Source organism: Rhinatrema bivittatum, chromosome 4 (genome assembly GCF_901001135.1).
Source record: "Rhinatrema bivittatum chromosome 4, aRhiBiv1.1, whole genome shotgun sequence".
Taxonomy (NCBI): domain Eukaryota; kingdom Metazoa; phylum Chordata; class Amphibia; order Gymnophiona; family Rhinatrematidae; genus Rhinatrema; species Rhinatrema bivittatum.
The window spans coordinates 236,622,083-236,645,725 of record NC_042618.1 but is presented as its reverse complement, the minus strand read 5'-3'; the positions used below and the strand labels follow the sequence as shown (position 1 = coordinate 236,645,725).

The 23,643-nt window shown below is 48.2% G+C and overlaps 1 protein-coding gene across 2 annotated transcripts in view; it reads right to left on the bottom strand.

The window, feature by feature from the left end:
* KDM5A (lysine demethylase 5A) overlaps nucleotides 1–23,643 on the bottom strand; it is a 331,505-nt gene that overhangs the window by 191,183 nt on the left and 116,679 nt on the right. For both annotated transcript variants that reach the window (XM_029599940.1, XM_029599941.1), the window contains 2 exons: nucleotides 19,221–19,340; nucleotides 14,631–14,789 (listed from right to left, as the gene is read on the bottom strand). In XM_029599940.1, the coding sequence (XP_029455800.1) occupies nucleotides 14,631–14,789; nucleotides 19,221–19,340 (279 nt within the window). The remainder of the gene's footprint in view (nucleotides 1–14,630; nucleotides 14,790–19,220; nucleotides 19,341–23,643) is intronic.

The window sequence follows — 23,643 nt, the reverse complement described above, 5'->3', positions numbered from 1 at the left end:
GGAATAGGAATGCTTTGCCCCATGGGTCCAAGATGAGGGGAGGGGTATATGAGGCAGTGCCCACAGTGTTCCCCTATGTACCTGTGCTAGATGCTTGGTCCACCTTAATTGCCTTAAGGACATATGCTGTATGGTGGGATCCTGCCAGGCGAGTGGGGTTCAGAGGGCATAACCAGAGACTGGTGAATAACAGCTGGGGTCCAGGTGGGAAAAAGCAGAACAGGTCCAGGTCTCTGGGAGAAAGGCAACTCCTATAATGTAACTGTCCAAACACTAAGCTGAGACAAAGAAGTACAAACTGTGAGAAGAGAGAGTTCACTGAGCTGAAGGTAAAGGCAGTCTACTGTTGTGTGTATATAACTGAAGCTGTGAATAAAGATTATGTTTTAAGAAAGGCTGGAGTCTGATGCCTTCATGTCTCCAGGCCTATGGGAAACACTGTTCTTTCCCACAATGCAACACCCATTTTTCTCTATGAATCTAGAGTAGGTAAGGTCCTCCCGTGGTGATGAGTTTTTCAAGGGGGGGGGGGGGGTTTCATCACGAATGCCTGAAAGAAAGTCTGTAGACGATGGAGATAGATGAGGAAATTGGCCTAATGGAGAAGAGACCAGTGGACTGGATTTTTCCCTTGGCTTAGGGTAGCCATCTTATGGTGAAGAAGTTTGTGGACTCTCCACTATAGGTGGTGCACGCTGAGGTTGGGGTTCATCCCATTCTCGGTCTGAACCTGTAAATGGAATTCTGATGGCTACATTTGTGGGTGTAGGGACATGAAAAGATTTCTAATTATCGAAGAGATCTGTTCCATTACCTGCGTGGATTTGGACCCTGGAGATAATGGCAGGCCCTTCTTCAATGGTGCAATAATGTGAGGTGAGGAATTTACAGGACATCTGTGGACCCTGGACAGAGGAATAGCCACTAGCTGGATGTCTGAAGCTGGAGAATGACAAGACATATTCTAAAAGGTTCTTCCCATGGTGTTCTGTCTCTCAGAAAGAAGTTCCTCCTTTAAATGAGTGTCTACGCCAGAGCAGACAACTGATGGCAGTCTCAGAGGAGACGTCCATGATCCTTGAGAATATGATGTGAAGAACAGGCTCCACATTAACCAAGATGGCTTTTTTTTTCCTTTGCCAATCAAGAGACCTAGCGGTTTCTGTAGTTGGAGGTTGCTTTTCTATGGACAAAATTGTTGCGCTGGAGGTGGATTCTTGGGCTGAGGTGGGGTTGACGCAACCCGTAGGCAAGGGCCTACGGGTCCCCACCGTCAGCAGGTGGTGTGAGCTGAAGCTAGAGGCCACTGGAGCTTCACCTATACCAGCCCACGTTCCCCTCTGGTTGAGCCTTTGGGTGCCGGGGCCGGCAGGACTTAGGCAGGCCTCGAGGTAGAAAAACAAAGGCAAACAGTTTAGCTCAGGGACAGCAGCCAGCAGGTGGCGTAGTGTTATCCTGGACTGGTCCCAGTACAGGAACTCAAGCACCAAGGAATGAGGTTTGACTGACTGTGCTTGAACAGAGAAAGGCCGGAGCCTTCAGAGTCCAAGTCCAGAGCATAGGGAAAGAGGTGTCACTATCAAACTCAAATGAGAGCTGGTGGCAATGGAAGGATAAAGCAAGTAATCGTAGAACTCTGGACACAAAGTCTATAGCATAGTCGTTCGTAGACATGGTCAGGGCACGGAGAAGGCAGGCGTGGTCACGCATAGGAATGGTCAAGGCACGGAGAAGGCAATCGTAGTCAGGCGTAGCAGAGGTCAAGGCACGAGAAGGCTGGTGTGGTCAGGCGTAGCAGTGGTCAGGCTTGGAGAAGGCAGGCAAGGTCAGACGTAGCAGAGGTCAGGCTTGGAGAAGGCAGGCAAGGTCGGACATAGCAGAGGTCGGTACCAGGAGATCAGTCGAAATACAGACGAGACGAACGAAGACACAGGAACAGGAAGACACTCAGCAACACAGAACGAGGAAGCATGGAGGCAACAAGTACTTAGAACCAAACAGGGAACCGAGGAGACCGGTTGCAAAGGCAAAGCTTCGGTGCTCGGATTGAGTTTAAATACGCTGAAAGATCTGACGTCAGCATCCAGGTCTGTGGCCAGTTTCCGACCGCGGGCCCTTTAAAAGTTTTACTGATGCACGCGCACGCCTAGGGAGGAGTATAGAGCTCCTGGCGGCGTGTCTCTTCGTGTTGCGACCGTCGCTGCCCGACATCCCCACTCCATCCACCTAACCTCTTTGGCGACTCCCTCTTTGGTCGATGGAAGTTTGGCTGCTGCAGCGTCATCTTGCCGACCTCCTCAGGCGTTCCCAGACCGGCTAGACACTGCCTTCCGCCATGTTCTCCTGAGGCTTAAGGGCGCGTGCGCGTTGCAGCCCTGACTCAAGTAGCAGCTGTGGCGCGAACCTTAGGGGCGGCCCCCTGAGATGACGTCATCATCACCAGATATTTAAGGTCTCTTGTTTTGCTAGCTAATCGAGTTAGCAAAGGGTTTCCTACCTAGCTGCCTCCAGGTATCGCTGCGGATGGAATTCGCTCTCTGCTTACCGTGCTACTCTGCCTCCTCGGACTTTACCAGGGGTACCCGCTCCTCGGGGGCCTCGCTTTCTCTCTTGCTTTTCAGGTCACAGTCTGGAACCAGTACTTGCTTCTCGAGAACCCATGTTCCCAAACCCGCTACCGAATAACTTCTGCCAGGAAGTCACTGCTGCCTACAACACCAGTGAGTTACCATCTCTCTCTCAGAGCTTTCCCTGGAACCAAGTATTCGCTCCTCGAGGGCCTACTTCATTCCAGCTCCGGGGCTGTTCGAAGAGACTATTGTGTGAGTGTTACCATCAAGGTTCTGTTCCTGAACTCTGCATACTCTGCCTACTCACTATCTCAGTTTCTCTACAGCTCTGCCATCCTGGGATCGCTGTTCCAGTGCCTGAGGGACTACAGCCCAGCCGGGTTCTTCCAGCTCACTACTGCCACCTCTTGTGGTTCTTAAAACTGTTTAATAAAAGAACTAGTGTGTGTCTGTCTCCCAACTCTGAGCCTGACCGGTGGTCCCTCTCGGGATCTTCCCCCATGGGCGTGGTCATCTGCCACCGGCCCAAGGATCCACCCACAACTATCACAAATAATAACACTCCGCGAACCCCGTGGAGAGGCCCGATAGATGGAGGCATCCTGGCTGGAAGTCCCGGGAAGTGGAGCAGGGCCGGAGGTGCTGGCAGGAGCCCGAGGTCGGAGCAGGCAGCCACTGCCGCCAGTGACAGGGAGCTGGAGCCTGGAAGTTGCTTGGAAAGGTGAAAGGGCCGCACCGTGGGGCTGCCGAGGGCAGTGAGTGTAACACAAATGACTTTTGGTCATTTTGGGCTGTGGTGTATTGTGTGTTTAGAAACTGAAGCAGCTTTGGTCACGTGGTACATCGCATGCTTCGCTGGTATGGAAGATGCATCGTTCAGCGCTGTTGTAGGTGCATTGTCGATTTTTGTCGATGCTCTGCTCTATGACATAAGAATGAGAGTCACATCGAGATGTGTAGGGCTGGGATGTGTTGTGGGGCAAGTCTTTCAATGCGGCCTTTCAGCAGGATGAACTGGAGGACACAATTGATAGTGCTTTTCCTTTCTTATGCACTGCCAGCCCCGTCACTGAAGCACTGGAGGAAGTCTGGCTCCAGGAGGATTTAGATGTTTCGATTTCAGTTTCAAAGCCCCTGATGATCTGCTGGCGGTCCTATGGCTGCAGCATGTTGTTCAGAGTCTCGATGTTGAGACTGTGGGCCCTGCGAAGACGGTGTGGAATGTCGAAGGCTGGGCACATAGCTGCCTGATGCAGAGGATAAGATATCTTCATCCCATAGCCGGACAATTTTCTGGGCTCACTGACATTGGGCCCCAGGCGACATTTGGCTTGGTCATGGTCTGGGCCCAAACAAAGATAATAATTATGGCAATCTGTAGGAGATATAAAGTGTCTGCACTGGCAGACCTCTTCGACACAGTGAGCACTTAAAAGTGCTGTTTTGGGGATCGCAGTAGCAAAAAACAAAAGTTGAAGGATCTCCATGTCCATACCTTGACATGGAAAAAAAAGCAACTGAAGAGTTTATGAGCTGGACAATCACGTGGGAACTGCTGTGCTTGAGCAGAGCATTAAACCTCCACTACTTTGAGAAGGCTCCACATCGTGTGCCGTCGGATGACGTCACCCAAGACAGCATGGCTAATTCAGCCTGCTTATCGACTGATAAATGCCAGGTACTTGTAAGCTAGATTAGCCACTGTTGGAAACAGGATGCTGGGCTTGATGGACCCTCAGTCTGACCCAGTATGGTGACTTTTTAAGTTCTTATGACCCTGGGGATTTAAAATTAGGCAGTTCTTTAATATTCCTTCCAATTTTAGTGAAGAAAATTGGAGCATTAATTTTCGCCAAATCTCCATTTGAAATTTTCGGAAGATGGACACACTGCGTAAACTTGTCTAGTTGACAAATTCTCCTTTTTTGCTGTTTAGAGCAGTTGGTAAAGGTATTAGGGATGTGCATCGTTTTTTTCTGACAGGTCGGGCTACGGGTTGGGTGACTCATGGAAAATTTCATTTTCCAAGAGGTCTTTTTTTTTTCTCGGCAATTTTCGCCAAAAAAAAAAAAAGATCCACCCCAACCCTTCAAATTTAGTTAATTACAACCCCCCATCCTCCCGACCCCCCCCCCCCCCCCCCCGGGGGTGATCTCCCGCTCTCGGACCGTCGGCTGCCAGTAAACAAAATGGCGCCAGTGGCCCTTTGCCCTTACCATGTGACAGGGGCTACCGGTGCCATTGGTCGGCCCCTGACACATGGAAGGAGCAATGGATGGCCCGCACCATTTTCTAAGATGGCGCCGGCCGTCCATTGCTCCTACCATGTGAGAGGGGCCGACCAATGACACCGGTAGCCCATCACATGGTAAGGGCAAAGGGCCACCGGCACCATTTTGTTTACTGGCAGCCGATGGCCCGAGAGCGGGAGATCGCTCCAGGGACCCCCGCTGGACCACCAGGGACTTTAGGCAAGTTTTATTTTTTGGGGGGGGGGTTGTAATTAACTAAATTTGAAGGGTTGGGTGAGTTTATTTTATTTTTTTAAATAAACGTGCCCCTCCCCCCCACGCTAACCCGAACAACGAATGTTCCCCGAAGTTCTGGGAAAATCCATCTCGGGATTCGGGTCCTCCAACCTATGCCGAATTGGACTATTTCTTTGAAATTTTCCAATTCGGCAAAAACGATTGAACATCCCTAAAAAGTATGGGGCGGATTTTAAGAGCCCTGCTCGCCTAAATCCGCCCAAATCCGGGCGGATTTAGGCGAGCAGGGCCCTGCGCGCCGGTGAGCCTATTTTACATAGGCCTACCGGAGTGCGCAGAGCCCCGGGACTCGCGTAAGTCCCGGGGTTCTCCGAGGGGGGCGTGTCGGGGGCGGGCCCGGTCGTCACGGCATTTAGGGGGCGTGTCGGCAGCGTTTTGGGGGCGGGTACGGGGGCGTGGTTACGGCCCGGGGCGGTCCGGGGGCGTGGCCGCGCCCTCCGTACCCGCCCCCAGGTCGCGTCCCGGCGCGCTAGCGGCCCGCTGGCGCGCGGGGATTTACGCCTCCCTCTGGGAGGCGTAAATCCCCCGACAAAGGTAAGGATGGGGTTTAGACAGGGCCGGGCGGGTGGGTTAGGTTGGGGAAGGGAGGGGAAGGTGAGGGGAAGGTGAGGGGAGGGGAGGGGAGGGCAAAAGAAAGTTCCCTCCGAGGCCGCTCCGATTTCGGAGCGGCCTCGGAGGGAGGGAACTGAGGTAGGCTGCGTGGCTTGGCGCGCGCCGGCTATACAGAATCCATAACCTTGCGCGCGCCGATCCCGGATTTTAGCGGCTCCGCGCATATCTACTAAAATCCAGCGTACTTTTGCTTGCGCCTGATGCGCCAGCAAAAGTAGGCCAAATCGCGCGGTTTGAAAATCTACCCCTATGTGTTTACTAGCACTCTTCTATCCCAAATGAAGGTTATAAATTTGGAAGTAGCCTGATTTTTCACAACATTAGCCAGGAATTTATTAGACTTGTTACTATATAGATAAAATTTGTGCTGCAAGGACTATAAGACCACTCCATCTTTTGTTGCAAAAGATCAATTAAATACTTTGAAGTTGTTTAAAATTGTTCAAGATTCCTGAAATCTGATAAGAATCATCTGTCTTTTGGCAGAGTTCGTCTGCCTAATTCCAAAATCCGGGAACTGTACCCTTTTTCTCTGAATGTGCACAAACCTTATAATGTCTAAGGGGTGACATTATAAGGTTGTCTCTAAATTGTTCATTAGTGTTTTCATATTGCTGCCATTTTTTTTTTTTTTTAACCGAAAACCCTTAGCAATCCTTATCTGGCTGCAAATTCAAAGATATTTTTCAAACAGCTGCTGTTTCTGACCAACCACCAATTTGCAGAATACATAATAATGGACAATGATCAGAAATACGTTGGCTCTCAATGTTTGTGCCAATTAATCTTGAGGATTCTGACATCGGTTTTAAACTCTATTCATGTTTGCGTTTGTGTACTCTGGCTAGGTGTATGAAATCTTCTACAAATGGCTTAAGCGCACTCCCAGATTTTTACTCGAAAATGGAACCCCCTTATACTCAAATACAACATTCATTGCAGCTCCTGGCCATCTGTCCAATTCAGCATCTACTACACAGTTTAAGTCACCACCTACTATCATAGGACATAATCCTAAGGGTAGAAGCTTAGTGACCACTGCAGAGAAGAAGCCATGATCGTATTTGTTGGGAGCATAAACGGCAAAATAACTAGCTGGCCTTGTAATTCCTCCAATATAAAAATATCTCCCATCCAGATCTGAGACAGAAATTTTCAACTTAAAGGAGACATTTTTGTGCATCAGAATTGCTACTCCACTGCTTTTTGTATTCCCAGTACCAAAGAACACTTGTCAAGCCCATCAGAGAGACGTGCTTTCTTCAATAGTGCTAAATTGCACTTAAGCCTCTGGAGATTAAAAACTTTCTCTTTCAATCGGAGTTCTCAGCCCTGTTACATTCCATGATATCACTTTAAGTTGCAGCTCTAGAACAAATCCACAAGATACTGCATAAATTACAAACGATACATTGCAGGGGCTGTCTTGTTACATAATGAGCAACAGCTCTTGCAGATATAAACATCAGGAGCAAAGAAAAATCAAACAGGACATTAATGTTCCAATACCCCAAGCTCCACCCCCCCTCCCCCAACTCCCACCTTCCACAACAGATACACTATATCACCTCAAATGCAATCCATTTCTGGAACTTTAACCTTTCGTGGACTCCTGTGAGAGTCAGAAAGTCACATTCTTTGCATTCCAATGCCACCCCCAAAGTCACTGTAACTTCCAACAAAGGAATGATAGACGATAATGGGACAAGTGGATAAAATTGAAGACCTTGAAACTGATCTGTTCTTATGTTCTTATGTGTATTTTATAGGCATTAGTGAAACTGTGGCAAATAGGAAAATTAGTTCTTTCCTGATAATTTTCGTTCCTGTAGTACCACGGATCAGTCCAGACACCTGGGTTGTGACTCCGCACCAGCAGATGGAGACAGAGCAAAACTTGACGGGCTCCCTACATATAGTAAGGTGCCACCCACAGCCCCTCAGTCGAACGAACTGTCAAAGCAAACCAGTGCCCGACTAACTAACTAGAACCATTTTAAACCAATTCAAACACCCCCTGGCTGAAAACCGAAAACATCAGACCAGAGGCAAGCGGCTTTATGCCAAGAACTGGAACAATTGCAGTACAAATAACCAAACGAGCGGACTCTCTCTCTCTTCATCGTACCGAACAGACGGGCGGGAGCCTGGACTGATCCGTGGTACTACAGGAACGAAAATTATCAGGTAAGAACTAATTTTCCTTTCCCTGTACGTACCCGGATCAGTCCAGACACCTGGGATGTACCAGAGCCAACTACCGAGGGTGGGAAGCAGAGAGTCTCGCTCGGAGGTCACTCGCTCCAAACCCCGGCGCTTCAGACGCCTGGACATCAAGCCTGTAATGCCTAGTGAAAGTATGCAAGGACTTCCACGTCGCAGCTCTACAGATCTCCTGCGTGGACACCTGAGAGACCTCGGCCCAGGACGTGGCTTGCGCCCGAGTGGAATGAGCACGAAGCCCCCTAGGTGCCACCTTGCCGTGCAGAAGATATGCGGAGCTAATGGCCTCTTTGAGCCAACGCGCAATAGTGGCCCGCGACGCAGCAGACCCCCGGCGAGGCCCGGACCAGAGGACGAACAGATGGTCGGAAACCCGGAAAGGATTCGTAACCTCCAGATACCGAAGCAGGACCCTGCGAACATCGAGCTTCCTTAACTCTTTCATCCCCTTGTCCATCTGATCCCCGACCTCAAAACCTGGAAGGTCCACTGACTGATTTAAGTGAAACGAGGACACCACCTTAGGCAAAAAGGACGGCACAGTCCGCAGGGAAACCCCGCCCTGCGAGAATCGCAAGAACGGTTCCCGACAGGACAAGGCCTGCAACTCCGAGACCCGACGAGCAGACGTAATGGCTACTAGAAACACGGTCTTCAAAGTAAGATCTTTCAGCGTCGCCCGCTTAAGAGGCTCAAACGGTGCTGCCCCAAGCGCCGAGAGCACGCAATTCAAATTCCAAGACGGACAAGGATTCCGTACCGGAGGGCGTAAATGCTTAGCCCCGCGAAGAAAACGCACCACATCCGGATGACACGCCAAGGACACTCCGCGAACCTTACCGCGCAGACAACCAAGCGCAGCTATCTGGACCTTCAGGGTACTCCAGGCCAGCCCCTTCGAGAGGCCCTCTTGAAGAAAGGCGAGGACCCCCGGCACCGGTGGGCGTACAGGATCCACCTCATGAGTACTACACCAGTCCTCAAAAACCGTCCACACCCTCATATAGGCTAAGGACGTAGACTGTTTTCGAGCCCTCAACAAGGTAGCAATCACAGCCTCAGAGTACCCCTTAGTCCTTAAGCGCGCCCTTTCAAAAGCCATGCCGCGAGACAAAAGTGATCCACATCCTCCAAACAGACGGGTCCTTGTCGCAGAAGAGATGCGGCCCCGTGAAACCGAAGCGGAGGCTCCGCCGCCAGCTGAATGAGGTCCGCGAACCACGGGCGCCTTGGCCACTCCGGCGCCACCAGGATCACGTCCGCCGGATGTAACTCGATTCGGCGAAGAACCTTGCCTATCAGCGGCCACGGGGGAAACACATATCAACACGTCCGTGGGCCAGGGAAGTACTAGAGCATCGACTCCTTCTGCGCCCCGTTCCCTCCGACGGCTGAAGAACCTTGGGGCCTTTGCGTTGTGAGCGGTGGCCATCAGGTCCAGGCGTGGCGTTCCCCACCTGGCACAGATGAGGCGATACGCCATGTCTGGTAGCTCCCACTCGCCTGGATCCAGCCGATGCCGGCTGAGAAAATCCGCCTGCACGTTGTCCACACCTGCGATGTGAGACGCCGCCAAGCCGCTGAGGTGTTGCTCCGCCCAGATCATGAGCTGCCTTGCCTCCTCCGCCACTTGCTGGCTCCTCGTGCCCCCTTGACGATTGATATACGCCACCGTGGTTGTGTTGTCCGAGAGCACCCGAACCGCCTGGCCCCGTATCCACGGAAGAAACGCTTGCAGGGCCAACGACACCGCCCTTGTCTCCAAGCGGTTGATGGACCACCTTGACTGCTGGCTCGACCACTGCCCCTGGACCGAGCGGCCTCCGCAGACCGCCCCCCAGCCGAGTAGACTGGCATCCGTCGTCACTACCGTCCAGGTGGGCATGACCAGAGACACCCCGCAGGACAGATGATCTCGGGAGAGCCACCAGTGCAGACTGGCCCTGGCACAGGGCGTGAGAGGCAACGGAAGATGAAACTCCTCCGAAACCGGCTTCCAGCGGGAAAGTAACGCTGATTGTAACGGTCGCAGGTGAGCGAATGCCCAAGGAACCAGAGCGAGGGTCGACGCCATGGAACCCAAGACCCTCAGGTAATCGCAGACCAGCGGGCACCGCATGGACAAAATGTGGCGCACCTGTCGCTGGAGCTTGACCACTCTCTCCTGAGTCAGCGACACCATGGCCCTCTCGGTGTCGAACAGGGCCCCCAGATACTCCAACCGCTGCGTAGGCTGCAGATGACTCTTGGACAAGTTGACCACCCAACCGAGCGATCGCAAGAGTTGTAGGACCCTGGCAATCGCCTGCCGACACTCGGCCTCCCATTTTGCCCGGATGAGCCAATCGTCCAAGTAAGGATGCACCAGCAGCCCTTCCCTCCGGAGCTGAGCAGCCACCACCACCATCACCTTGGTGAAAGTGCGTGGAGCCGTGGCGAGGCCGAAGGGAAGAGCCCTGAACTGGTAATGGCCGCCCAGGATGCAGAATCTCAGGTACCGGTGATAAGCCGGCTGAATCCCGATGTGAAGGTACGCCTCCGTAAGGTCCAGCGAAGCGAGGAACTCGCCCGGACGAACCGCGGCAATCACCGAGCGGATCGTCTCCATCTTGAACCGCGGCACCCGCAGGCACCGGTTGACGCCCTTTAGATCGAGAATGGGCCGAAAAGCTCCATCCTTCTTTGGGACCACGAAGTAAATGGAGTACCTTCCCTTGCCCTGCTGATCCTGCGGCACGGGAGTAATTGCGCCCAGGTCCACTAGACGCCGAAGGGTGGTCCGGACAGCGGCGCGCTTGACGAGGGCCTTGCAGGGTGAGACGAGGAACTTGTCCACCGGGAGCCGAACAAAATCTAACGCGTAACCGTCTCTTATCACAGCGAGGACCCACTGGTCGGAAGTTATTCTGGTCCATGCCTCGTAAAACAAGGTGAGCCTCGCGCCCACGTAAGGTACGAGGGCTGGGGGCAATGAGGAATGGACCCGTCTCGTTTCATTGGGACGACTTGGCCCCCGAGCCGGACGAGGGTCCACCGGTTCTGTTGAATTTCTTCCCTCGAAAGGACTGGGACCAGGAGGACGATCTAGCTGAGCCGGACCGATAGGACTGGCCCGACCCCGCCGCCCTCTGCGGCCGCTGACGGCGGTTGGACCGGAACCTGTTCCTTCCAGAAAAGGACGACCGCTGCCTGGGCCTATCCTCCGGCAACTTAAAAGCCTTGTTCTCGCTCAGGAACTGCATCAGATCGTCCAGCTGCTTGCCAAACAGGAGCTTACCCTTAAATGGTAAGGACCCCAGGTGGGCCTTGGACGCTCCATCAGCAGCCCAGTTGCGAAGCCAAAGGAGACGACGCGCCGAGACCGCCGACACCATCGCTCTGGCCGATGTTCTGATTAAATCGTGCATCGCATCGGCGGTGTAGGCAATCACCGCCTCCAAGTTATCCGCCTGAGTAGCCTCCCCCGAGGAGAGGTCGGCGTTCGCTTGCAGTACCTGGGCCCACCGGAGCCCCGCTCGCAGTGCAAAGGTACTACAAATGGCTGCCCGCACTCCCAGTGCGGACACTTCGAAGATCTTCTTCAATTGCACCTCCAGCTTCCTATCCTGGATATCACGGAGGGCAGTAGCCCCCGTAACCGGGATGGTGGATCTCTTTGTAACCGCTGACACCGCCGCGTCCACCCGCGGGAGACGCAGCAGTTCAAGCGCGTCCTCTGGGAGGGGATAAAGCTTGTCCATAGCCTTACTCACCTTCAGCCCCAGTTCCGGGGTATCCCATTCCCGAAACAATATATCAGAGGCCGAGAAGTGAAAAGGGAAGGCCAGTGCAGGGCCCGCCAGGCCCAACAGCACCGGATCCATCTTGACCCCCTGCCTGGACTCCACTGGAGGAGGATCCACGCCGATCTCGTCCAGAATGGCTGGGATAAGTGGAGAAAGTTCCTCCCGACGAAACAGGCGGACGACCTTGGGGTCATCCCCCTCTGCCGCCTGCGGCCCCTTGCCGGCTCCCGGCTGGGCCTGCCCCTCGTTTTCGTGGCCCTCCTGGCCCTCAGGGGCTCCCAACAGCGCCTCCTCGTCCGAGGAGGCGGTGGACGCTGACTCCGACTCCTGCAGGTCGCCACGCGGCTGCCTCTTCTCCCGTGGCACCCCCCGGGCGTCCCGGGTCCGAGCAGCTCTCTTCCGGGGCTGGGAGTGTGCTTCCCTGCCCCCTGAAGCCTTCCCAGCCTTTATTCTTGACTTTTTATATTTCGCCAGTTTCTGCATCAAAAGGGAAAAATCCTCCGAAAACGAGCCCTCCGATCCGGAGGAGTCCTCCCCTGCACAAGGGCTCCCCGAGCCACGGGTCCCTGGGGGCTCTCCCCCCGAAACCCTGGGCTGTGGCGACAGCGCGGGAGGCTGGGCACCATCTTGGAGTGCCCTCCTCGTGGCTTCCCTTACTGTAGACAAAATGGCGTCCGTTCCCGCGCTAAGCGGGAACGGATCAAAGGTCGCGGCCTCTGAAGCTCCGGCGCGCGATGGCGAACGGGCCCCCCGCGATCGACCCCCCCAGGCGACCTCAGACGAACCCTCGCCACCTGCAACGCATCCGGAGCAGACTCCGTCCCTGGAGAGCCGCACGCGCGGCAAGTCGTCCCCCTCGGCATGCTGGACCACCTCGGCGACCAGGCTCCCCAACCAGCGCCCCCTCTCCGCGAACGATCGACCCGACCGGCGAAGGGACGGCGAAGAGGGAGAGAGAGCCGGCAGCACAAAATTAAACACGCTGTTTTTTTTTTTGTTTTTTTTTTTTACTTAGCCGCTAGCCGTGGTCCTGCAGTCTTCAGCTCCAGCGGGGGTGAGTGAACCGGGCTCCCCGGTGTCACCCCTGACGCTGCTGCCAGCACAGGCCGGGTCCTCGACCCTCAGCAGCGGCCTCGACCTGGAGGGGATGGTCCTCTCAGGACCTTCCAACCCTCCTGGGAGGCTCCCCCGACGGGAGACTTCTGTCTTCTTCTTTATGTCTTCTTTCTTCTTTTTTTTTTTTTTTTTTTTTAAAACACACACTGCCCTAGCAACTTAGGCTTAAATACAAATAGATCCCTGACTGCCTACCCCGAGCCACAAAAACAACCAAGGATCCCCGAGACTGTGGGTGGACCTGCCCCATCTGCTAGAGACAGAGAAAGACTGAGGGGCTGTGGGTGGCACCTTACTATATGTAGGGAGCCCGTCAAGTTTTGCTCTGTCTCCATCTGCTGGTGCGGAGTCACAACCCAGGTGTCTGGACTGATCCGGGTACGTACAGGGAATCGGTGTTACCTAGGTTATTGGAAATGGCTTTCATGGAAAGTAGAGGCTGCAGACCTGATGGATAACCTGAATGTGAAACAGGCCCATAGAACTGGAGTCAAATCAGAGGCCAAGGATGACCATGGGCAGTAATCGCCAAATTTTTAAATTATTCTTACAAAGTTGAGATTTTGCAAGTATACAGAAAATGTAAAGGGGTCCTGCACCAAGGGCAAAAAAATCCTTATTTTCCAGGACTTTTTGAGTAGCATTGTGAACAAGCACAAAGAGTTTTTGCAGGTGTGCTCATAACTGGTTCAGTGTAATGTTAGATTTGCTTTACAATACCCTGCAAAATTAAAAGTATGTTATGGTGGCAAAACACAGCTGTTAGATTTTTCTTGCATGATCTAAATGCGGTGACCACCTGAGGTGGGCAAATTATTTGCTCTCTCTAATGGTTATATCAGACATTTGTAAGTGTGAAGAGCTGGGTAATAAATCTAAATAAATAGACATACATTTGAGATGGTATCATGATTGAGAGGACCATGGAAGGGACCACAAGGGTACAAGAACGTGAGGCAACTCACTTGGGAAGGGGCCATGGCAGGGGGTTACAGCACTCACAAAGGGACAATGGAGGAAGGGAAGCACTTAGAAAAGGACCTTGAGGGGGTGGATCAGGGAAGAAGACACAGGAGGCAGAGTTCAGAAGGAAAGGCATTTGGGAAAGGGTCATGGGTGAAGGCAAACAGGGCAGGAGGAAAAAGCACATGAAAGGAAGAGGGCAGGAGGGTGAGCACTCACAGAAGGGTCATGTGAGAAAGGCAGGAGGGACAGAACCAGAGAAGGGACTGCAGGGAGGAAAGTACAAGAGTGAGAGCACTCAGGAAAGGTCCATAAGTGGAGAGAAACAGGGCATGAGGGAAGAGGTTATGGTGGAGATGGGGAATAGCACTCATGAAGGGAGAGCAAGAGGGAGAGCGCAGTTTATCAGAAGCCATTCCTTATTTAATATTAAGTTGTATACATTACAAATAATTCTGGACTGCATAATATTTATTGCTCTAATCAGTTGTTCGTATGACATTTAAATACATATAAAAATTAAAGAAATGCATATGGGGGGGGTCTGTGAATTTTTTGGAGGCTAAAAAGGGGGTCCACACTCTCCAAAAGGCTGGGAACCTCTTTTCTTTCCCATTTTAACTTTTGATTTACACTACAGATTTTCACATTTTATATGTCAAAAATGTTTTGGATTTATGTGTATTAAAGATGCCATTTAAATTGAACAGGCTGCACTTGAGACAATAGGGGAGCGAGAGGAAAGACAGAAGAGAAAGAGTAGGAGAGTGTGCAACATAACACAAGGAAAATAAGATCATATTTATGCACACCTCTTCATCTGGCATCAGCTTTCTTCGGCCATCCATAACAGGGAAGCCACTCCCAAAGTCCCTTGATGAGATGTCAGCCCCATATTCCACAATGACATCCTCTTCAATGCTGCTCACCAAACGCCAGAACTCCTTCTCCACTAGCTCTGTGGGTACCATCTGAAATACCAATATCCAGAAGATAGGAGGGAGAAGAAAGATCAGTTGTCAAGTCAACAAAACCCACAGCTTACAGTATCACCAACAGGCCATGAGGCTAGCTAATAACCTTCTTGCTTCCCAGACTTAATGCAAGATGTGCTCAACTATTTTGGGCTCCAGTACCTTACAGAGATATCAAGGAATGAGAACCTCAGAGAAAATTTAAAAAATAAATGTTTCAGTGAATCTGCACTTTAAAAAAAAAAAACCATACGGAGGTTCAGTGAAAACATTTTTCCTGAATTTGAAAAATTATGGAACATAGTAGCAATGAACTGAAAATACAACCAAGGATGACAAGGCATGGTTTTAAAACACGTAATCAATGACATGCAACAATGTATCATGCGAGCTTTAAAATAAGAGTGAGTTATCTACTAAAACCAATGGACTCTCTCTAGCATTTGGAAACCAAGCTCATTTACATTAGTGTCCTTTCCACACACCTCTCACAAGCACACAATAGAAAGTGTGCATGGTAAGCTTCTCTTTGCATCGTAAGCCCAACTCTGCCCTTCAGTTCTATCTGTATACGGTTGTGCATTATGAATTGACTAGAACAACATTTTTTAATATACATTTCCAAAAGGCATGATCTGTATCCTTTTCTCATTATGATGAAAACCCAGTTCTGGGCCAACAATTTACATAAAAATTCCACTTTCCCCCATACAGGAAGGTTCTTTGGCATGGATACTGGGACTCTGGCTACGCTATCCTGGATGCAGTCGAAACCCCATCACAAGTTTTAGTTGGATGCTGGCTATGGATTAGACCCTCTGCTGTGAGGGACAAGAGCAAGGTCCGTGTTGCTGAGGGAGACAAAGTCCTGAAGGATAATGCTTCCTTGGAAGATAGAAGGGTTTTCTTGGTGTCTAAATAAATAAATGTGGAGGGTGGATCTAGAGTGGCAGTGGAGAGAATCTTAAGCATAGCACAGTGGTTTTTGAGTCACCGCTTCCTTGACATTATCTCCAAAGAGATTCTCTCCACTGCATAGAGGAGTTTTTCCTGGACATTTTGTCTAAGGCTTGAAGCATGCTGCGAGTCTGCAAGTACCAATACCTACTGCAGACACTCTTGATGCAGTTTTGAAAACATCGTAGGTTGAACAAACCATGCATTTTTCACACTCCATTCTCTTCCAGTGATTTTAGGGCATCATGCATCTCCTGAGGAGATGCTATGACAAACCTTTCACCTCTTTCAGTATGTTTTGCATATACTGCCCCATGTTGAGTTAGTAGAATGCTATGCAGGTATTGAGCATAGCTCTCTGATAAACCTATCTCCTGAGAAGGTCAAGGGTATGGAAAGCCTTCCCCCAGGGGCACAGAGGAGTGGGTCTAAATATCTTGGCCCTTTTGAGAACAGATTCTAACATGACTGCTTTTCAAATGTGGGAGCCTTCTAGACATGATATAATGTGTCTCCTGTCTTATTCACTGGAGACACAGAGTGGGGAAGGGCTCTCACATTCTCATCTGCATCTCCTGCAGATCTCAAGGACAAGAAATGCCACAATTTCCTTTGGAGGAGAGGCATAAACTGGAGAATTTCAATCATTTTTGCCTTGGCCTTTTCCTCTTTTTATAAGTCAAAAGAGAATGGTCTCCACCATGCTTTAACAAAAATCAGCAAAGGCAAGGTTCTCTGAAGACTTTCTCCTTTCTTATAGAGGAACTGCATCAGAGGGAAGTCCTGTTAACTGTTCAGGTGAAACCAGAATCTTGGGTTGGCAATTCAGGCTCCATTTGCATCTGACTACATGACACACGGCCTCAGTGATGGTATTCCTTGTCTATGCATCTAGATCTGGGGAAGCTCCCCCCCCCCCCCCTATCCCACTAATGCACTGCAAATAGACACTGATGCACTGGTACTGATGCCTCTCCAGAACCAACATTAGGGCCCTTCCACCCTATGCTAACAGAGTCAAGAAGCAGATAGACCTCCGTCTGCATGATAACCAACTCTCAATGCTGATGCACTGGCATCTGCAGCTCTGCAATATAATGCTGTGAGGATCTTTTTCTAGAAATCTTCCTAAAAAATTGCCAATGTCAATACTGAATGGGAAGCTGGAGGAATAGTCAATTCTTTCTAGGTTACTTGAAGATTAGTGGCTTGTATCCAGGCCCTTGAAAGCTGTTACAATTCCCAAGACCAATGTGAGGATGAGCTTCCTCTATAAGGGAAGGCTTCAGAAGATTTAGGGCCACAGCCAGAAGTTCCATGCTCCCAGCATTATGCACCAATGGGGACCAATACCGATAATTCTTCTTTGCTAGCTGCCCAGAAATGATGCTCCTCATTGCTGGTACCAATGAAGCAGAATTTTTGCTTTCATTGGATGGGGGAAGCTAGACTATGTCTTCCTGGCCTCTATGGGTGTACAATGTCAGGGGAGATAGATACTTGCTCTGTTAAATGTACCGCCAGCGTCCCATGAAGCTTCTGAGCCCTTCAATCACTGATGCTAATGGGCTGGCTTTAGACCCCACTAAGAGCTAATCCATGAGCTCCAAATGGGAATGATGTCATATAAAGCACTACTCGATGTCATGGTTATCCCCTAGGCAGAGTACAAATCTATCATTGGAATCTGTGCAAGACATGAAGGCACTTACTGAAGTCATTGTCTTTCTTCTATGGGAAGATAAAGCCATTGCAGACAGACTAAATGAATTATTTGCTTCTGTTTACTAATGAGGATGTTGGGGAGGTACCAGTTCTGGAGATGTTTTTCAAGGGTGAGTCAGATGAACTGAACCAAATCACTGTGAACCTGGAAGATGTAGTAGGCCAGACTGAAACTAATGAGTAGCAAAATCACCTGGACCAATGGTATGCACCCAGGGTCCTGAAGGAACTAAAAAATGAAATTTCAGATCTATTAGTTAAAATTTGTAACATATCATTAAAATCATCCATTGTACCTGAAGACTGGAGGATGGCCAACATAACCCCGATATTTAAAAAGGGCTCCGGGGTGATCTGGGAAACTAAAGACCAGTAAGCCTGACTTCAATGCCGGGAAAAATTGTGGAAACTATTCTAAAGATCAAAATCTCAGAGCATATAGAAAGACATGGTTTGATAAGAACACATTCAGAATCGATTTACCCAAGGGAAGTTTTACCTCACAAATCTGCTACATTTTTGTGAAGGGGTTAATAAACATGTGGATAAAGGTGAACCAGTAGATGTAGTGTATTTGGATTTTCAGAAGGCATTTGACAAAGTCCCTATCTCTGCTATCTCTTGTTTTTTCCAACAAATAGATATTGTTTGCATTAGATATAACCATTGTGGGAGAATAATCATTTGGTAGAGATTAACCAGATGTGCCAAGTACAATGGATAATCCATCTAATTTTGCAATTAGACTTTGTAATTCATAGTCGGCATCTTAATGGGCTCCTTGTGTAATTGTATTCCTTGAGCCCAAGGTATAGGGAAATCATTCCCAAACATTTCTTTAACTAAATCTATAATTGGCTAGGCTTTAGATTCCCTAAGTTTAGTTTTAGCCCAGCCAACTTCCCAAAAGAGGAAAATTCTTTTAACGGGGCTAGTAGTGATGTTTCTGGATCCATGATATGCACCAAAGATGTCATCCACGAAGGCTGCTACTTTAAATTGTGCAGCTACTCTATTCCCAGCGGGTATCCCCTTAATGGGCCCATTCTCTCATATGCTTTTCAAAGGCGGCTTCAAGGAGATGAGAAAAAATAAAAGAGATAATGGGCAGCCTTGTCCGTGTGCCTCTTTCCAATTGAAAGTACTCTGATTGGGTCCCATTGACCAAAACAGAGGCTATTGCCTTACTATACAAAACCTCAATAACCTGTCGGAATTGCCCTTCTAAGCCAACCTCCTTAAAAGTAGCAAACATATAAGACCAATCTATGCAAATGCTTTTTCCGCATCGAAACTGAGGAAGAAGGACAGGCTCAGTCTCCAGTGACTAGCTTCCATCTAGGCCACAATTTTGTGAACAGCAAAGTTTTTTTTTTAAGGCTTTTCCAGAACTCTCTAGGAAATGCTCCACATGTCATTGGATGATGCTACCCACTTGTGTAGTTGATTCATCTTACTTGACCTCTGAGAAAATTCATTCCATAAAGACCCAATAAGAAATGGTCTTCTAGGATACATTTTTAAAAATGCAACAACATCCCCCACCCCACTTCTCCAAACTCACAGACCAGTTCAAAGGCAGTGCAAGGGAGAGTCATGTTTTAGTCCTGGCTTCTACTCTTCAAGCTAACATAGGCTTTGTTCCAAAAGCTGCAGAAGATATTAAAGCTACAAGCCTTCTGGTCTCAATATATAAACTACACCATTATTAAAAGAGAAATACGAAACTGATTGCAGAAGACTCACATGTACAGGCATGTTGAAGTAGTCAGATTTGAAGTTATCTGCCATTTCACCAAAACTCTGAAGGGTGTATTCTCTCACAGCCTGCTCAAATCCAAATGCTTCTCTTGGTTTATTGCACTCCTATAAAGAGCAATATAAAATGTCATCTTATTGGCAACAGAAAACTAGCATATTATGTATCACAGAGTATAGATCAAGACAGAATTACATAAAACAGCTAATAAATCATATTAGAAAATTATATAAAAATAATTAAATAGACAAAAAAAAGCAAAGAGCTAAAAGCAGCATGTTAGTGTTTCTTGCACTTTATATTTATATATGCACCATAACCTCAATTACAGAAGGCAACAAAGATCATAGTAAAAATAAAATTTTCAGATTGCCATCATGAAGGTACAGTAAGTTTACTTATCATAAACGCGTTTTCCGTAGATAGCATGACATGGGGGTGCCATCATCTGGCAGCACTGAATGGATTCATCTCTCCAAACTATTAGTGGTTTAAGCTCTACTGAGCACATGCGGGAGTTTCCAAATGGGCATTGCTTCATGAAACTCTTCATTCTGTACCAGAGCTAATCTAAACATGTAGTCAACTCCCAAGGGAGGCAGGTGGGTATTTCATGATTAATTCTTCCTGCTATCTACAGAAAACAAACTTGCTTTTTCCATTGAAAAGCAGGCCGAATTAGTGCAGAGTTCCAAACTGAAGATTACAGCAGAGTGTTTACTTAGTAAGTAGCCCAGCCCCCACTGTAGAGAGTGGACTATAGTGAGAAGAGATTTTGCAAAACTGATCATCCACATTTTTCATTGAAAAGTTATTAAGAAATTATTGGGACATTAAGATATGAATGGAAGACTAAGTTGCAGCTTTGCAGATATCTTCAACAGATAACTTCTCAAAGATAAACAATGGAAGCAGCCATGGTTCTCACTTGATGAGCCTTTACAGAGACCGTGACTTACAATTTTTCCAAAGTGTAGCAGTGGTGAATGCATTCAGCCAGTCAATAAGATATGATATGCTTGGCAATCGCTACTCCTAGCCTGTTGTCTTCATGCGCATAAGACTTAGGAAAGAAGATTGGCAATACAATGGCTTGAGTGATATGGAAATCAGAGACGACCTTTGGCAAAAATTTCAGGTGAATACAGAGAACAACCCAGTTATGGAAGAACTGCATGTACGGAGGATAGTGGATGAGAAATTTTGAGTTTGTTGACTCTCCTAGCTGAAGTCATTGCAGTCTTCCATGTTAAGTACTTAAGAGAAGTTGACTCCAATAGCTCGAAGGAAGGCATATTAATTGAGAAAGACCACATTCAAGTCCCATGAAACAGGTGGCTTTTGTACCAGGGGCTTGAAATGCCATAAAACATTCATGAAACAAGATATCAGTGTATGAATAGACATCAGTTTGCTATCTATATGAGTATGGTAAGCCGTTAAAGCTTTTAAGAGGTGGTGAGACTAGAGTCAGAAAGGTGGAGAAGGTATTTCAGCAGGTGCTTAAGGTCACAAGAAAATAGGTCTAAAGCATTTTGACAGCATTTGGAGTATCTATTCCATTTGAAGGCACATATTCTTCTAGTTTAAAGTTTTCTAGATGAGACTAGTATGTCCACAATTTTTGTAGATAAGTGAAGGTCAGCGATCACTGAAAGCTCAACATCCAAACAGAGGTTGAAGGTTGAAAAGTTGGGATGATACAAAGTCCTGTCTTCCTAAGACAATGCAGGGTCTGTTCCCAGAGGTATGGGAGGCCTGCTGGAAAGTTGTACTACATACACATATCAGAAATCTATGGGCCATGTTGGAGCTATAAAGACCAGATGAGCGCAGCCCTGAACCTCCTTCTACACTGTTCTGGCAATAAGCAGTAATGGTGGAAAAGCATACCTGAAGCATTATCTCCAATTGAGGAGGAAAGCGTTTTGAATTAGTCTGTGATCATTTGGCAGAACTGAGCAAAATTGATTTAGTTTTGGGCTTTGCTGTGATGCAAAGATGTCCACCAATGGTAGATACTAGAACTGAAAGTTCGTCAGTCACGGACTACTGCGGAGACCACTTGTGAGGCTAAAACACTCTGCTGAGTCAATCTGCTTGCATGTTGGCGATGCCTGGCCGAAAGGTGGCCTGTAGAACAGCTCAATTTCATTCTACCCAATTTCAGAGCTTCTTGGAACAAAGGCCATGATCCTGTTCTTCCTTGCATATTGATGTAAAACATTGCAACCTGGTTGTTTGTTTGAATCAGGATGCTCTTCCCTTGAAGAAGTGTGAATGTTGAAAGAGCATATCTGACTGCTTTCAACTCTAGAAGATTGGTTTGATAGTTATGTTCTTGAAGAGTCTCATGTTCGAAATGATCTTGTGTGCACTTCCCAACTTTTGGTGGAGGCATTGATTGCCAGAACCACTTGACAGGGGACCAAGCAAAGAGGGGCTCTTTCCTTGAGAACTTGCAGGTGTAGTCACCATTGTAACTTCATGATTGACAATAGTTGAGTTAGCTCATCTTACTGGGTACATAGACCCACTGAAGTTAGCAGATGTGAAGACGGGTCAGCAGAATCACAAGGATGGCTGCTGCCAGGTGATCAAGGAATACTAGGAGTTGTCTGGTGGATGAGCATGAAAAGCAGAGGAGGTTGCCTTATTCATAATAACTCATCTGCTTGGCTTATGCCCATGCTTTGAAGGTATAAATGTTCAAGGCAACTACGATCCAAAATAAAAAAACCTTCCTGACGTTCCAACCATAAAACTAGCAAGACTAGGCATCACTAGAAACAGAGCATATCAGTTGCTGGGCCCTGATTATGGAACAGAATCTCTGAACAGTTACGACGTTTTCCTACTTTGAAATCTTTAAAAGAAAACAACAGTTGAAAACATTTTTATTTCTGCCTTGAAGTCTGATTATAGGGCCAAAATTTGAACTTGTTTTTGTTGTTTTTATATTTTTAGTGTCATGATATTACTATGAATGTTTTCTTAAAATCTGCTATGAGCACCCATTGAGTTTGCTGACATAAGCCAATCATCCAGGTATGGGAAGACTTGCTTTCCACAATGACACAGATGAGCTGCCACTACTGCAAGGCATTTCATAAAGACCCTTGAGGCTGATGAGAGACCAAAAGAGTACTCTATACTGGTAGTAGGAAGTATCCAACTGGAAATTGAGAGAGTGCCAGTTTGACAGGTGGATGGATATGTGAACATCTATATCTATTTGTCCTTCTGTATATAAAGCAGGATTGAGCTGAGGGAGGTTCACTGAATTTTTCTGAGTATATGTTAAAGTTATTTTTTCTTGGGGATAAGGAAGTATCGGGAATAGAAATTGGGAGCAAGTTGAGATAATAGGAACAGTTCTATTGCTCGTTGTTGCAGAAGCGATTGGACTTCCAGTCGAAGCTGCAGTAAATGAGAGGGATTAGAATGGAGTGCTGAGCAATGTGGAGGCTGAAAGAAATGCAACTGGTACCCAGACTGCACATTTTGGAAGAGTCAGGAGTCCTTGGTAATCTGATGCCACTCCTCCACAAAATGTTGGATTATTTCCCCTACTGGGAGAGTCACAAACATTGTTTGGAGGGATCAAAAACTAGGCTCCGGTTTGGCTGGGCCTATTATATAGTTTTCCGTTGAAGGTGGTCTCTTTGTCAAGGCCTGGCTTTAAGTGGCAGTTGCCGTTGAGCCAGAAGGCATGACAGACGGTACTACTGAAAAGAACGATAAGGCATCCTGTGAAAGTATGGTTATTTGTATGGGTAGAAGTGACATTGCACATTGGAGAGCTATTCAGGAGCTGTTGAGAGTGAATGCCCTGCCCCATTCTGATCCTTTACCTGAACGATTGTCTCTTGAAGCTTTTCACCAAAAAGACTGACTCCCAAGTAAGGGAATTCCACAAGTTTTTCGTGAATGTTTTCTCTGATGCTACTCGCTCAAAGCCACGCCATACATCTAGCCCCAATAGAGGCAGAGGAAGAATACTTATGGAATCAAAGGATTCATATATTGGATTCCAGTATTGGAATTGGATTGGAGAAGACGGCAAATGCCCTCTTCCATTCCAGGAGTGGTTGGGGATAGTAATTGCATCGCTCCGTGGCAGGCAAGAAAGGCTTCAACCTTTGAATGTAGTCAATTGAATATGCTGTACCATGTAGAATTGGTGGATGGTAATGTATGCAGAAAGCAATGAGCTTTGAAAAATCTTTTTGCCAAAATTATTATTAAAAGTTTGTCTTTTCCTATGGGAGAATTTAAATGAATCAGTGTTTTCTTTCTTTTTCTTCACAGTAGATTCTAATACTAAGGGCTGGTGTGGCAGCTGGATGAAGCCAAAACCCGATAAGTGCCGGTCTCTAAAACAGAGATCCAACTTTCTAGCTGGAGGAG